General features: G+C 38.8%; 1 protein-coding gene across 1 annotated transcript in view; it reads right to left on the bottom strand.

Moving 5' to 3' along the window:
• Positions 1-4766, bottom strand: part of LOC116258768 (threonine--tRNA ligase, chloroplastic/mitochondrial 2) — a 42957-nt gene extending 38191 nt beyond the window's left edge. Inside the window, exon 1 of the mRNA XM_031636148.2 lies at positions 4328-4766. Within this exon, the coding sequence (XP_031492008.1) occupies positions 4328-4675 (348 nt within the window). The 5' untranslated portion in view covers positions 4676-4766. The remainder of the gene's footprint in view (positions 1-4327) is intronic.
• Between the last annotated feature and the right edge of the window lie 12716 nt (positions 4767-17482).

The following is a 17482-nucleotide window of genomic DNA, read 5'->3' as shown; positions in this document are numbered from 1 at the left end:
GGGTGTTCTTGCATTCACAGTTCATCCCTTCCCATTGCCACACCCATTGCCGACAAGGTACAGCAAAATCCCTGATGCCTCTACAGCTCCTGCTTGTTGCTCTCTCCAGCAATATGAACTAGCATGGTGGTTGTTGTCCTCATCTCACTGCCAAACCAGCAAAGTGTTCTTGATGTCTCAACAGACTACACGTTGGCAGCTCTTAGGCCTCAACTCAATGAAGTCAGAGAGCCTTGATGACTCAGTAGTAAAGCTTGGTCTGAAGAATAGATTGATCAATTGCAAGCAGGAAAGCTGGCTGCATGCTCATCCACAGAATAGAAAGAGAGAATCATGGACGAACCAATCCAAAAGATCACGACTGTCCTGGATGAAGGAACACATTCGGTTGGTCCGGCTGAATTGATGTAACAGGACTCTCTCTCTCTCTCTCTCTCAATATATATATATATATTGAGAGAGAGAGAGAGGAGAAGTCAATGTTGCTAAATGCTGGATATTTGCCAAATGGCTAAAATCTTAAATTCATTTAAACTCATGCAAAAAGCACCATGAAACTTTGCTGCATTATAAACTGTTGCCAATGTTCCTGTGGTGACTATTTTTTAGCTACAAATTTTTAATTTTATCATCTAGCAACATCTGCCATCCAGAGACTTGACGTCCCTTATATATACATATATATAATCTGTTATATAATTAATTAGCTATTTATGGCCTCATTTTTCCATCTTTTCTTTCTTTTTTATTTTTGTCATTATCATTGCTGTAAATAAACTTTTATATTAGGGTTATTTTAGTCCCAACTTTCACATGCTCCTTTTTGAAGAAGGCAACAAAGTGTTCGCCTTTTTAAAGGCGACATCCATGTCATCCTTTTAAGTAGGAGAGCGGGGTATCATCCTTTTAAAGGGCGACACAAATGTGAGAGAGAGGAAGAAACATGCACAACCATGTGGGGAAAAACAGGGATGGAGCCAGAAATTTTTTGTTGTTTTCCTTTGAAACCCAGATTTAAGATTGAAATGGGAATACAAGATCTCTTTTTTCAATATATATAGGTCTTTATATTGTATCAATATTTGTTTAGTAGAATTGTATATATAGCAATTAATAAAAAAAAATCACATTCCTAGTTAATAATTTGTGGATAATATTACGAATTTTTTAGTGGATGTTTGTGTATATTTTTTTCTACAAAGTGCTATCAGATCAAATGTGATCTTTATTTCTATGAACCTAAGAGAATAAAAGTATAAATACATATATACATATGATAAACACAGACACACATGCACATGTAATTATGCTTATGTAATGGCATTTGGGGATGTTGCTCACAGATTCTACTTGGTAAACCCACACTCAATTGGACGAGGTAAGCTTTTGAATCCTTTCATGTTTGGCTGTGTCATATGTTTGGATTCATGAAGTTTGTCGTCCAGCCTCAGCTAACCTCGGTCCATTTCTTTCATTATCCTGGATTATGACAGGCAAAATGTGCAAGTCCCCACTATTTCTCTGCTGGGTACCATTGTTGAGTCTGGTATCCCTGTCCTGGTTTACAGGTAAAAGATCTTTTTCACTTGCATTATTATATCCTCTGCTCTTGTTATTCTGCTCCGTGTGGACATAAAATATCTCTCTTTCTTTCTGCCACAGTGGAGACCAAGATTCTGTGATTCCTTTGACTAGCAATAGGACATTGGTTAATAGATTGGCAGCTAGTTTAGGACTCAACACCACTGTGCCTTACAGAGTTTGGTTTGAAGGGAAGCAAGCGAAAATACACCAAACCAATTGAACCTACCCAGCTTGTTACTGATTCTTTGTTGATCCTTTATATATTTGCTTTTAGTGAAGATGGACTTCTGTGTAGATTTTGGGCGTTGTAACTGAGTTGGGTGATTCTGGCCTTCTGAGATGATCTCACCATTCTTGGGTGACTTGGGTGATTGGCATAAATAGTTTGTACTTTGTACTTTGTACTTTGTACTTTGTAGTAAATAGCCTTTCAATTTGCAGTTGATTTTCAGGTGAGTCAGGAATATATATATTGTCAACGTATTGGAATATATATATATATATATATATATATAATGCCAATGTATTTGTTCATAATTATGTTTCTTTGGTGAGGATTTCCCACATTTGTTCTTTATTTATATGTTACTTTTCATTGTTGACATTATTTTTGTGGATATTATATATTATATACTTGACATTTTTTTTGTCCCGAGACTTACGCGTCACTACGTCTCGCTTGGCTTCACCTTGTTTCATAGACTTTGCAATTCGCTGGGCCTCATCACACTTAATAACATTGACAGTGAGGACAAGCAGCAATGGGCATCCCGTGATAGCATGAGCAAAGCAACGACTGGCCACTGATGATCCATGATGGTTCATTTTCATGTGTTAATCTTTCTAGTTTCTATCTTTGTGTGGCTAGCATCCAGTAGCTGTTGCTCGATGACCTCATCTATGTGGTGTTTCTGAGGATCTTTGACCCCGGCTTTTCATTCTCAGTGGTTGTAGCATTGGATATTGATCAAAAGATTAATTTGGTAGATTGGGTGTTGGCCTGCTTTCACCTCTCAATCTGTTTCTGTTCAATTTTCTATTCTTGTTCATACATCATTTACTCATTTGTACCACAAACTCTGTTATATATACATAAAAATACACCATTTTTATCTAATTACTGCTTTGAGTCTTGTGATAATATTGATATCAAGTGTTGAATAATTAATGTAATCTCATAATCTGTTTCAGGCTTTCAGCTAAAAAGCTAAAGGCCTAAACCAGATTACAGGTTGTATAAATAAATATTTTCTCGAAGCGTATGTCTATTCTCAATATAAATACATGAAAGTTAAGTATATATGTTTGATTTAGCTTTTTAGGCTTCTATTCTGTTAGAATATCAAAACATATTAATTGAAATTTTATTCTAATATATATATATATTATATATATTTATAACATCATACCTAAAACCAAGTTTTTTTTAGCATCAGCATAACTGCAATTCGAATGCATGTGATTGCTTATGCATTTGCTCATCCATTGCTCTTGTTAGAACATCTTTCTCAGTCAAAGCATAGTTACCTAAATCACTCGCAGTAAGTACAAACCATGATTACCCCAAAGTAGTAAGACAAAAACATCAGGAACTCAAAGGTCGAACATGAAACTTTGTCCAGATTAGGGAATTCCAGCTCCCCATCATTTTACTTTGTGTTGCCCTCGAATATCATTTTGTATATTTTGGCCCCATTTTTTAAAGTTTTTACATATTTTTATCAACTTGTTAGTACCCTACACGATTTCAGTTTACATATCATTTTCTAAAAAGATCCCCTCTTCCATTTTTCACTAGCTTCCTTGGCTCTTAGAAGTCTGAAATGGCCACTCTCCCAATAGATACCCATACTCCTTACAGTTTTTCTGTACCCACTGTGACAAATACAGCTCATACACATACAGCTAGGAGCTGCCTCTTACATGTCCTAATACCGGCAGTGTCAGGGTCTCTTCGAAAGTGCAGTTAAGGCTCGCTTGTACAGAACTTGAAATACCTTCACCTTCACTTGTTTTTTATAATACCAGGACATTGTAAAGCTTTACTTCACTATTACTAGTTTCAGACAGCCCATTACACTGATATAGTTGAGCAGCGCTACTTCTAGTTTCAGATACTGTCAATAGAGTGCCAAAGTTCTTGCTCCGATAGCATTAGTTTCATTATTTCAATTAGTACAAATATGTTGTAACTGTTATGCTTCACCGGCTACTACGTTTAGATGGTATCAGCGGTTCAGTATATCGTAGTCGTTTTGCTTTGGCACTAATTTTGTATATCATCAGTACATAAAATGATCAGCGATTCCTCGTCACGTATTAGAGTGAAAAGCTCATTTAAGACAAATTATGAAGATAAATTCTGAGACCTTTGCTAGATGGGAGTCCAAAATCCGGCAATCTTCATCTTCAAGGTGACTCTACAAACTGAATTCCAAGAGAAAAGGTGCCACCAAGACAAGTAAGATTTAAAAGGTAATGAATTGAAGGTCCATGAAGCAGAGAGAAAGGGAAAGTAATTGGTGTTCAATGAAAAGAGAAAACCATTATCTTGGATGCAGAAGATAGAAGAAGATCATCGAATAAAATGAACATGAATCCTAAGTATCAAACAGAAACTTTCCATACAAACTACCATGTTCAAGGCCTGAAGCAATAAAAGTAGGCATCGCCTAGACACTGTGAACAATTGGAAGCAAGAAAACAGAACAACAAAAGTCATAATGACAAAAATTATCCTTACAGTGTGTCGAACGCGAAGGAGATTGGAAGACTCTTCGTTGGTGGGAAGAACAACTGATGCAAGCGAATTTCGGTCGGTAGCTCCAGCCGACTCTTCGCCGGGCTGAGATGGGACATCCTCAACTATAGCCAAGGACGAGGAAGGGATGGAGGCCCTCCGCAGCTCCCTCGAAGCTTGAGCCCTTCGGCGTATAAAGAGGCGAGAAGAAGAGGAGAGCAAGCAAGAGCTCGAAACTCCAAAACAAGTAACGGCGGACAAGAGCGGCTTCGGAAGCTCCGGGAAGGAGCGGGCTTGGTGGGGAAAGACAGACTGCACGGAAGGGAAGATTGCTGAGCGGGAAGAAGCCATTCTGCCGTTGGAGGTCGCAGGGACCGGGGAGCAGAATGGATTCACTGCATTTTCTTGTGGAGCATCGTCATCCTCATGGCCCCTCGTGTGGTTGGAATTTGCCGACGCTTCTTGCTGAGAACCGGGAAAGATCTCCGTACCAGTATTGCCGATATTTTGCAGGTACCGTGATTTTAACGTCATGTTTAAGAATGTGAAATAACTATTCTCCTTTGAAAATTTTAACCTATTCACACAATTTATACGCTTCAATATTTCACATAATTAAGGCAACGAAACCTTTCGAGTGCAAGCCATCTTTATTTTCATGTCATTTTAATTTGTTGATTTTAATTTGCTGCACAACGAGTCTAGCCAGCTCGAGCTCAACTCAAACACGCTCGTCAAAACTTGACTTGAACTCAACTCGTTTATATATGAATCGAGCTCAAGTTCAAATGTATACTTGAAATGTTAAACAAGTCGAATTTGAATTGTAATAACTCGATTTGAATCGATTGCATATTGATTGCTGAATTGTAATGAGAGAGTAGGTAAAGGAGTAGCAACCAAACGAGTTAATCGAATTAAATGAATTGGCGAGTTAAAAGAAATGAGACATACTTAACATAAAGGAGTTAAACAAGTTGAGTTCGAGTTCGACACTGTATCGTCAAGTCGAGCTCAAGCTTGCACTATCAAGCTGGATTTGTGTTCAAGCTCAAGTTTTTTGAAAGAGTTGGCTGAACTCGAACCCTACTCGGCTCATCTGCAGCCCTTAGATACAGACCTCCCCATGATTTATATAATTTAAGACATTGTATTATGCAACTATGAAATCGTATTAGAGCCCTATCATGTAAAATCAACCCAGATAACCTTTGGTCCCTAATTTAGAGAACTCGGTGAATTTTTAAGCATATGTACTTTTTGAACTCATTTTCATATTGTGATAGTTTTGTACTTGGCACAGCCAGGCATTCTCAATGTATGCAGTTGGAGGAGTGTGGAGTCATATATTGACTTAAAGCTTTAGCATGACTGTAGATGTAGGAGGGGTATTTGTTTTTCCAAACCACATAAATATTTGTGTTCTTGTGTGTTTGCCTTTTTTCTTTTGCTTCTTAGTATTATATAGTGCTATATATTGTTATATATTGTTCCATGTTATAGTGTTATATAGTGTTATAGTGTTATAGCATTACATAATGTTATATTATGTTATAGTGTTATAATGTAATAGCGTTATATAGTGTTATAGAATATTATAGTGTTATATAGCGTTGCAGTGTTATAGTGTTATATTGTTATGGTGTTATATTGTTATATAAAGTTGTAGTGTTATAGTATTATAGTGTTATAGTATTATATAATGTTATATAATGTTATAGTCTTATATAATGTTATATTATCTTATAGTGTTATATATTGTTATAGTCTTATATAGTGTTATAATGTTATTGTGTTATATAATTATTATAGTTTTATATAGTGTAATATTGTGTTATAGTGTTATAATGTTTTATAGTATTATATATTGTAATTGGGTTATCGTGTTATATATAGTGTTATAGTGTCATAGTATTATAATGTTATAGTGTTGTATAGTGCTATAATGTTATATAGTTTTATAGTATTATAGTGTTTTGTTTAAGATACTAAAGCTTTAACATGACTGTAGATGTAGGAGAAGTATTTGTTTTTCTAAACCACATAAATATTTGCGTTCTTGTGTGTGTGTTTTTTTTTTTTTTTGCTTCTTCTTGATCTGTAAGGTATGAGAGGACCCCGATGATGTAAGATTATCAAAGTAAGCAAACATATAACTTATCATTATGCTTCTTTATTCAAAGTAGACTTGCATATTTCACATGAAGTTGATGGTTTCAAAGCTACTGAACACACAAAAAATTTTTTGGGGTGTGTGGATGACACCCTTAAAAATGGTTGTGAAAACCAGATTTTGTGAAAACGTGAATTTAAAGACTTGGTTTGGATGTTTAGGTGACAATAAAAGCTAAGTTTTCACTTTTTGAAACCTGGTTTTTGTTTGGATTAATGAAACCAGTTTTTGAATGGTGTTTGTAGAAATCAATGGAAGTTGACTAAACAAGGGATTTAATTTGTGGTTGAAACAAAGAAGAAAACCACGCTTGGCAAAGTGAATACCAAGCCATGTTTCTCCTGAATAGAAGAAACATCAAATACAAAAAAATTATGTACAGAAAGTTATTGCCTAGGGAAGTTTTTGAGCTTCAAGAAATTTGGTTAAATAAATTTTGCAGCTTCAATTAATATATGGAGCAAGTCAGTCTTAGATGAACAAATTACAACCCTTACGGGAAAAACCAAAAAAAGTTCAAATAAGATATGAAGTAATGTAGCTGCACAAGCAGCCTTATACTTGAGCATCATTGTCCAGCTGGGTCCTAGCATATCCATTGCCTATTAAGGTTTTCCAAAAAGAAGTGACAAGGGATATGACCTTACAATGTGCATACTTTAGATACATGCTAATTTCTGCATACCACAACATAGCAATCACCACAAAGATCTTTCTCGTGAACTTAAGGAAAACCATAACTGCCACCACGTGCACTACATAAGTAAAGTACATAAAGATATAGTGAAACAACAAAAGGCAAGTTTATAGTCTAAACACTCTCAAGAATTCTAGAGACAAAACAAACACATGTAACTTGAAGACTTGCCACTCATGTGGAGGCCTATACTAGCACTTTATTTAAATTTGACACCAATCAATAGTAGCAGCAATAGGAAAAAGCAAATAAGCATGTAAATTTGGCATTCCAACAATAAATATACATCTAGTTGTGAATAGGTGAATTGTAATGTTCAGCATTTTTGGGCAGGTCGGGCTGGATCAGGGTCCAGGCCAGACCCGAACCCCACTCACATGAAGAGGAGCCCGACGACTGGGGGGGGGGGGCTCTTGGGGGGGCTCTTCTTCCTTGTCTTCCTCATTGTCTCTCTCTTCATCGCTCTCTCATCTCGCGAGTGTGCATCCGACGTAGAGAAGAAGGAGGTGGAAGAAGGAGTAGTGGCAGAGGTGCAACGGCATTGAGGTAAGCTCTCTCGATTTCTCTCTCTCTTCTTTCTTCTCCTTCTCCCTCTCATGTTTTTTGTCTGTCCCCCCCCCCCCTTTGTCCCGAGCATTCTCTGTTCAATCCCTCTCTCTCCCACAAGCTCTCAGCTCTTGTTCGTTTCCCTCACATTCTCTCTGCTCCTTCCCCTCTCTCCTGCACACTCTCCCTCCTTTGCTACTCTCTTGTCCCTCTGCCTGCACTCTCTCTCTACTGCCAGCCTCTCTCAGTCGCAGCCTTTCTCTCTCACTCTCACAGTCTCTCACTCTCTAACACATGCCCTCCCTATCGTTTGTCTTCTTCCTTGTTTCTGGATTGTCGCCCTCTGTCTCTCTCTTCGTCTATCCATTGTCATCTCTCCCTCCTATGTGCTGCCTCTCTCACTCACACCTCTCGTGTTCTCTCTCTTTCTCGTCTTCAGTCTTCCTCAATCGAACCACCTCCCTCACCGCTTACTGTAGCCTCTCTTCTAATAGCAGACCCTTCTTTTAAACTCTCTTTCGCTCATTCTCACTCTTTTTGTGGTTGTTGGGTTGGAAGTGCAGCTTGGGGACACGTCTTTCCCCTCATATCAGTGAATTGAAAGTATTTGAGGCAATGCCAACAAACAATCTTTGGCGTTGGTGCTTAGTCGAGCACTTGAGGTGGCTGCTGGGAATTCTACAGCAGTTAGGATTCTAAGAGCGGGGTGAGCGAGGCCTAATCGAGCCTAAATTGTCTAATGTTTTTTGTTAGTGCTTGTATAATTACTAATTGAGCATGCTAGATTCATGATTGGATGATTTAGAATGCATGTTTGAGGCTTTACTATAATGGGGAAGGTCTAGGACTATTTTGAAAGAACGAGGATCTATGTATATAATTACCTTTTTAACATGGTGAGACTAATAATTGAAGCAGTTAGAGAGCATGGTAGAAAATTGATGTTGTTGAGAAGGTTTAGAACCGTTTTAGCGAATTTGTAACGTATGCTTTTGTTGAGGTGCATATCATTTTGCCTGTTGGGAAAGAGTATGTAAGTTGGGAAGCATAATTACTGGGTAGACGCCTCAACCATGAAAATAAGTGAGAAATGTATGGGTGATAGATTGAATCGAAGTTTTAAGCTTAAATTGTTTGGTCACAACCTCAAAGAATTGGGAAGAAACCTATTGAAGGTGTTATGGCCGATACTACCTGTCGGCACCATCTTGAAGCGATGACATCCACCTCAATGATCCTATTTTGTACTTGTATAGATTGTAAAGCGAAACGAGTAGAAAACTTATCGCTTGATTATGTTTACAGGTACACTGGGTACATCGAGTAGACCTTGACCAACAAAATTCAAAGCTCGAGGTAATTTTGGGTTACTTCGGTGACACGTGACAGGTATGGTGGCATTCCAGGCAAATCTCTGCCTAGGACCAAAGTTAAAATGCATGTTTTTTCAATATCATGAGATCATATAATTGTGTTGTGTTGAATAGATGCATGTGTGTAATTGAATGATTATGAGATTGATTTTGTTTTTAAAATTATTACGCAATTGCATGGGCATGCTAGCAATTATAACTGCTTAGGGCAGATTAGGTGGGTCATTAAGTCGAGTATCTCCTCGACCCTGACTATGCATTAGAAAGCATCCTATAATGACAATTGTGTAGGACAACCATGAGCCAATCATGGATCCAGACTATTCTATGTGATTCAGTTAAGTTTTATAAGACGTAATTGATATGTTTGATTGATGTGAATATTGTAATATTTTTTGTGTGCATTGCCGTGGGCATGATGCAATTGAATAAATTTGAAGGGTAGATGTACCCGTAAAGTTATGACAGTTAGCTAAGAGTTTTGATTATATGTGTAACACTCGTGTAGAGGCGTTTGGAGGTACGGGTGCACTCATGAAGTGAACCAACTTCATGTGCTAGCTGGTCATTTTGTGAATGTGTTTTTCTAATGATAAGTTAACAAAGAATAATGGATGGGAGGTCAATGGGTTATGACAATGTGTTTGGGAGATGTCTCGCCCTCGCCACTAGTCTTGCCTGCTCGAAGCACAAGCGGTGCAAGGCCCCAGGATATCATTGTGGATGTGCTTGGAGCATTGGGCTCCTGCCTTCTCAACCTAGGTCTCTTAAGGAAAGCTGAGTAACTCTTCTTGGAATTCACATATCCATGGATGATTGCTCTATTGCTGCAGCGTGAATGATTTCGTATTGTTTCAGAGCACCACGGGGGTTGTCTCTTGACTGTAGGTCGTGCGTGGTGTGCATGTGCCTATATTTGCATTCTCACTGAAGCTAATGTAAATGAAATGATTGTAAATAAAAAGAATGTAAATGAAGTAAATGTGAACGATGTGAATATGCAAGAAGTGAATGTGACAATCGAGTGTGTTAACTGTGGTCATTAAGTGCTCCATACATTTTGTGGAATATGTGAGGGGCTACCATGACAAGTTATGTGACTTCATGCTACTATCATGATGTGATAGTGTTTATATTTTTCGTATATGTTGTATCTCAGATTTGAGCCCTTACCTTGAAGGGTTAGAGATTTATCTGGTTTGTTGTCATACTATAAAGGCTAAGTTTTCTGTTGTTTAATTTTTCAAGTTTTGATGGACCGGGGGCAACAGGTTGATCAGATAGTTAAACTCACATCTTACTAGAGAGATTTTGGGACTATTGTCATGCTAGCACATCATGTTTTGGGTCTATCTTATTTTGTTACACATTAATGTTATTGTTTTGGGGCATTTTTCGCATGTGTATCATTGAGAAATATAAAGTGATTTTGTGTGAACTGAAATTTACTACATAATGAAAAGTTTGCCCTATTGTTTCTTGATATGCATAGTTCCTTTTGAATCGTTGTGTCGTCGCACTTCAACGTTTTACATTTTAACAAAAAAAAATTATTTGGGGGTAAAAAGGTTGGCGTGTGGCAGCTTTGGTATCAGAACTATGAAAAAACTCCACTATGAATGTAAGCTAAAGTATATCTGTGAAGCTGTGTTACTCAGGTACGCACTACTTAATTGAGCTCTTACTGTAGTTTTGATTTTATTACGATACATACGTACAGAATGTGATTGATGTTTTGAGATATTGTGGTGATGCACCTTTGTGATTTGACTTGAAAGACTTATCCTAGACCTTGCATTAAGAATGAGGGTTCTTGCTTGTATATATGGAGTACCAACGTAGGGGTAAGAAGTGAGGTGAGCTGGCTATAGAGGCACAAAGAGAGCCAAGTTTGACCCATTCAAATGCGCATACCCACTAGACGATAATACATTAAGGCAACCGTTTGCTAGACTAGTATGGGTGCCCAAACCCCACCTATGGATCAACAGACTATACTATTGACAACCTTGCAGATGCTGGCCTCCCTAGTACAGTCGATGGTTAGTAATCAAAGGAGCAATGCATTTCCTACAAGAGACACCACTGCACCACCTAAGACGAAGGTGACTTCAGTGTCGTTTAAGCAGTTCATGTTGATGCAGCCACATATCTTTACTAGAAGATGACAATCCAGATGCGACAGAGGAATGGATTGAAGTGGTAGAGCGCATCTTTGAGCTTCTCAAGATGCCAGAAGGAGATAAAGTAAACTATGACTTATATTTGTTGAAAGGTGATACCAAACGGTGGTGGCAATCAACTTGTGAGATTCAGTTCACGGGCCAATAATCGATCTCATGAAAACAATTCATAGATTCATTTTTCAACACTTACTTCGCAATGCATGCGAACAAAAAAATGCAACAGTTCCTTGAATTGCAAAAAAACCATATGATCTTGGAAGAGTATGTAACTAAGTATCAACACTTAGAGATGTATTGCCCACACCTCGACACCACTGATGAGGTCAGAGCAGACAAGTTTGTACATGTACTACGTGACAGACTGTAAAACAAGGTGATGTCTAGTAGGCCTCACGATTTGGACAAAGTGGTCAGTCCTATGCATGCACAAGATTCGTGTAGCTAGTATCTACCTAATATAGACGTATAGATCCATCAATATCACTTACCTGCATAGGTGATCATAAATCTCAATGGGTTCGATGTTATTCTGGGCATGGATTGGTTATATATGCATTATACCAATATAGATTGCAGAAAGAAGCAGATACAGTTGTTGACTCATGAGATGCAGCCATTAAAATTCCAAGCTCGAAAAGCCAGTCAAACTGATAAGATAATAGTGTCTACACTAAATGCTAAATGGTTGTTACAAAAAGGGAGTGTTGCATTCTTGGTCGATGTGTTGATCAGTGAGACTGAGCCGGTGAAGTTAGAGGATGTTGCCCTTGTGAGTGAGTACCCCAATGTGTTTCCTGAAGATTTATAGAGTTTGCCTCCAAGACGGGGAGTTGAATTCAAGATAGAATTGTTACTAGGGACAACTCTTATTTCTATGGCACCATACAGTATGACACCAACAAAGTTAGAAGAATTGAAGAAGCAATTATAAGAGCTCTTAGATGAGGGCTTCATTCGACCCAATGTGTCACCTTGGGGAGCACCCATATTGTTTGTTAAGAAGAAGGATGAAACAATGCGCTTGTGCATATATTACAACATGTTGAATCAAGTTACCATCAAGAATAAGTATCCGTTTCCTAGAATTGAAGACTTATTTGATCAACTCGAAAATGCAAATGTATTCTCCAAGATTGACCTGAGGACAGGTTATCATCAACTTTTGATACAAGAGGAAGATGTTGTTAAGACTGCCTTTCGAACTAGATATGGACATTATGAATTCAAGGTCATGCTTTTTGGGTTGACCAATGCTCCTGTAGCATTTATGGACCTCATGAATCAAGTTTTTTAAGACTACTTGGATCGATTTATTATTATATTTGTGGATGATATTTTGGTGTACTCAGATAGTGAGGCAGAACACAAAGATCATTTAAGGAGTGTGTTAGGGATTTTGGGCAAGCATAAGTTATATGCCAAGTACTCAAAATGTGAATTTTGGCTAGAGAGTATGAACTTCATTGGTCATGTGATCTCGAAAGATGGAGTTTCCGTCGATCCGGCTAAGGTGTCGGTAGTATAGGACTAGAGAATGCCACGTAGCGTAACTGAGGTTAGAAGTTTTTTGGATTGACAAGATACCATCGCAGGTTTATACAAAACTTTTCGAAAATAGCTATGTCCATGACTAAGCTATCATGAAAAGGAGTGAAATTCGTTTGGGATGAGGAGTGCGAAAAGAGTTTCCAACCTTTGAAGGACGAGCTTACCATCGCACCTATTTTGACGCTTCCATCGAGCAATTCTGGATTTGTGATGTACACCGATGCATCAAGAATCAGTTATGGTTGTGTATTGATGCAACATGGTCATGTAGTGGCTTATGCATCTATGCTGTTGAAGACACATGAGAAACATTATCTCACTCATGATTTGAAATTGAGAGCAGTAGTATTCACATTGAAGATATGGAGACACTATCTCTATGGGGCAGTGTTTGAGGTGTTTACGGACTACAAGTCATTGTAGTACATATTTTTACAAAAGGATCTCAATCTGAGGTAAAGAAGATGGATTGAGTATTTAAAAAATTATGATTTTAAAATATTATATCATCCAGAAAAAGCGAATGTAGTGGCTGATGCTTTGAGCAGACACGCTTTTGCAAGAATATGCAGTATGTTGAATCACTCTTAGACATTGTTGCAAGATGTGATAGCATAACAGCCTTACCTGTGTGACGAGAACAGAGCAGCAATGACTGCCTTGATACGACATATTTTGTTGAAGGAGCTTATCTTGAAACAAAAAGGAGGATCTTGAGTTTGCTAAAAACATAGAAGAAAGTAAGAAGATAGATTCTTCTTGGTATCAAGATGAAGATGGTTCTTTTTGGTTTCCCTAGCAATGAAGGGGTGAAGCGTGAATTGCTTGATGAAGCTCACAAATCCAAATTTTCAATGCATCCTAACAATACAAAAATGTTTCAGGATATGAAACAAAATTACTGATGGTCTGTAATGAAGCATGAAATTACAGAATATGTGGCAAAATAATTAGTTTGCCAGTGGGTCAAAGCAGAACATCAACGGTTAGGAGGCTTGTTGTAGAGAATAGATATTCTAGTGTGGAAATAGGAGGACATTATAATGGATTTTCGTGGTTGGTTTGCCTCACACCACGAGATAGCATGATGCCATATAGGTGATTGTTGATCGACTTATGAAATTCACTCATTTTTTGCCAATAAGAATCAGTCAGTCATTGGAAAGTCTTGTAGAGTTATATATTGGCGAGATAGTGAGATTGCATGGAGTACGAAAGTCTATTATTGTTGATCGAGATCCATGTTTTACCTCTAGGTTTCTGGGGTGCTTACAACACACATTTGGTACTAAGCTTAAGCTAAGCACAGCGTTCCACCCTCAAACTGATGGGCAATATGAGAGGACCATTCAGACCTTAGAGGACATATTACATGCTTGTGTTTTGGACTAGAGAGGAGAATGAGATAAACATGTCAAATTGGTAGAATCCACATATAATAACAGTTACCACTCTAGTAACAGGATGGTACCTTTTAAGGCCTTGTACGAAAGACCATGCATATTGCCAACTTGTTGGATCGAAATAGGTGATAGCAAGATCGAAACCCCTTTGGTATTGCAGCATTACACCGACCAAATACAATTCATAAGGAAAAAGTTATTAACGGCTCAAAGTAGACAGAAAAGTTATGTCGACATTTGATGCAGAGAGTTGACTTTTGAGATTGGTGATCATGTATTTTTGAAAATTTCACCTACTAAAAGCGTTTTTTGGTTTGATATTAAGGGAAAGTTGAGCATGAGGTTCATTGGAACTTTTGAGATATTAGAGAAGTCAAAGATGTGGCATTCAAATTGGCACTACCACCTAATTTGAGTCATGTTCATGACATCTTCCATGTTTTCATGCTTCAAAAATATGTGCTAGATCCTACATATGTGACTGACTTTCAAGATACTCAGGTGCAAGATGATTTGAAATTGAAAGAAAAGCCTATTAAAATTGTGGATCAAAGAGAGTAAGTATTTCACACTAAGAAAATTCCTCTAGTGAAAGTGAAATTGCAACAATGGGTTAAATGAGAGCACATGAGAGCTCGAAGCTGATATGCAAAAGAAGTATCCACACCTATTTTACATTGAGGTATGATTTAAATTTCGAAGATGAAATTTAATTTAAGGAAGGTAGGATGTAACATTTAGCGTTTTTGGGTAGGTTGGGCTGGATCTGGGTCCAGACTCAGATCAGGGGCTCTTCTTCCTCGTCTTCCTCACCATCTCCCTCTTCATCGCTCTCTCATCTCACGAGTGTGCAGTCGACGCAGAGACAAAGGAGGTGGAAGAAGGAGCAGTGGCGTTGATGTAAGTTCTCACGATTTCTCTCTCTCTTCTTTCTTCTCCTTCTCCCTCTTGCGTTTTTTGTCTCTCTCCCCCTCTATCTCGAGCATTCTCTGTTCAGTCCCTCTCTGTAACACTCATTGTTTTTGTAGGTGGGCCGGATTGGGTCCAGACCTGGACCCAAATCCACCAGCGTGGGAGCTCGACGTCGCCCTCCTCTCCCTTGTCTTTCCCTCGTCTCCCTCGTTTCCCCTCTTCATCTCTCCCTTTGCTACGACCACAATGCAGAGAAGAGGGAGACAGAGGTCGGTGCAGTGGAGACGGAAGTGGACGGCCGCGGCGGTGGCGCTCAGGTGACCCATCGGTCTCTCTCTCTTTGTCTCTTCCTCTCCCTCCCCTGTTGTTCCCCTTTCCTGCTAGCTCTCTCTCCTGCACTCTCTCTTTGTCCATGCTCTCTGCTCGAGCCCTCTCCCCTCTGTCTGAACCCTCTTTGCTCGCCCTTTCTCTATGCACACTCTCTTCCTCCCATGCATCCTTGCATGCTCTCTCTATGCCTGCACTCTCCCCTCTCCGTCAGCACCCTCTGCCCACGCCCTTTCCCTCTCTCATAGCCCCTTTTACAACTACCGTGGGCCTCTTCTAACGACAGACCCCTCTCTTAAACCTCCTTTTCACCAATTTTGATTATGTTATCACTGTTTGATCGGATTTCAGCTTGGGAATGTGTTCTTCCCCCTAATAATAGTGGCTGGAATGTGTTGGTGGTGGTGGCATTGAGGGATTTTAGCTGTTTGAGGACCTCTCAAACTCGTGAGGTGGCTGCCGGGAGGACTGCAGCAGTTCGGACTCTTTAATTGGGGTGAGCAAAGCCTAATCGAGCCTATATTGTTGTATATTTTCTGTTGGAGCACGTATAAATATTGTTTGAGCATGGTAGAATTAAGTATTGGTGATTTTAGGATGCATGTTAGTGACTTTGCTTTTTGAGAAAAGTTTAGGATTATGTTAGAGAAGCTATGATTCATGTCTATAATGATCTTTTAAGCTTGAGTTGTTGAGTTGCGAAGTAATAGGGAAGCATGGTAGAGATTGTGATGTTGTGGAAAAGATTTAGAACCGTCTTAGTGAGCACGTGGCACATGCTTTTGTGAACGGGCATATCTTGGTGTTATTTGGGGAAAGAATATGTAAGTTGGATGTAACTATTGGATTGACGCCTCAACTAAAGAAAACAAATGAGAAATGTGTTGGTGATGGATTGATCGAAGCATTGAGTTTTAACGATTGGTGGCAACGTCAAAAAATTGGGATTCCTCACCATCTCCCTCTTCATCGCTCTCTCATCTCTTGAGGCGATGACATGCCTCACTGGTTATATTTTCTACTTGTATATATCGTAAAGTGAAACAAGTAGAGAACTTACCATTTGATTATGTTTGTAGGTACACCAGGCACGTCAAATAGGCCTTGAGCAACGTGGGTTGTAGTTCGAGGTGTTTAGTGGACGCATGACAGGTATGGCGGCATTCCAGGCAAATCCCTGCTTGGGGCCAATGTGTGAATGTGTGTTCCTAGGATCGTGGGATCCTAGGATTGTGATGTGATTGAATGATTGTTTTGTGAGTGAATGTATGTATGCATGCAAATGATTTGATATATAATAAGATTTGTTTTGAAAAGTTATTAGAAGCTTGTTTTAAAAATGTTACGCATTGCATGTGCATGCTAGAATTGATAACTGTTTAGGACAGATGAGGTGGGGTATCGAGTCGAGTGTCTCATCGACCCCAATCGTGCATTAGAAAGCATCATAGAATGATAATTGCCTAGGACAGCTACGAGCCAATCACAGATTGAGACTACTCTTTGTGGTTCGGCTAAGTTTTGAAAGATGTGACTGATATGTGTGATTGTGAATGTTGTGATTTGTTGCATATGCATTGCCATGGGCAATGATGCAATTGAATGAATTGAAGGGTAGTTGTACCCGTATTTTTATGACGACTAGCTAAGACTATTATGGTTATGTGTAGCCCTCGTGTGGAGGCAATTGGAGGTGTAGGTGCACTTGTGAAGTGAACCAACCTCATGAACTAGCTAGTCATTTTGTGAATGATTTGTCATGTGGCAAGTTTTATTTTGGAAAGCTATTAGAAGCTCGTTTTGAAAATTGTTATGCATTTGCATGTGCATGCTAGAATTGATAACTGTTTAGGACAAATGAGGTGGGGTATCGAGTCGAGTGTCTCATCGACACCAATCGTGCATTAGAAAACATCATAGAATGACAATTGCCTAGGACAGCTACGAGCCAATCACAGATTGAGACTACTCTTCGTGGTTTGGCTAAGTTTTG

This window comes from Nymphaea colorata, chromosome 8 (assembly GCF_008831285.2).
Source record: "Nymphaea colorata isolate Beijing-Zhang1983 chromosome 8, ASM883128v2, whole genome shotgun sequence".
Classification (NCBI taxonomy): Eukaryota; Viridiplantae; Streptophyta; class Magnoliopsida; order Nymphaeales; family Nymphaeaceae; genus Nymphaea; species Nymphaea colorata.
Note: the sequence above shows the minus strand (reverse complement) of the source record. Positions and strands in the feature narration are given on the sequence as shown.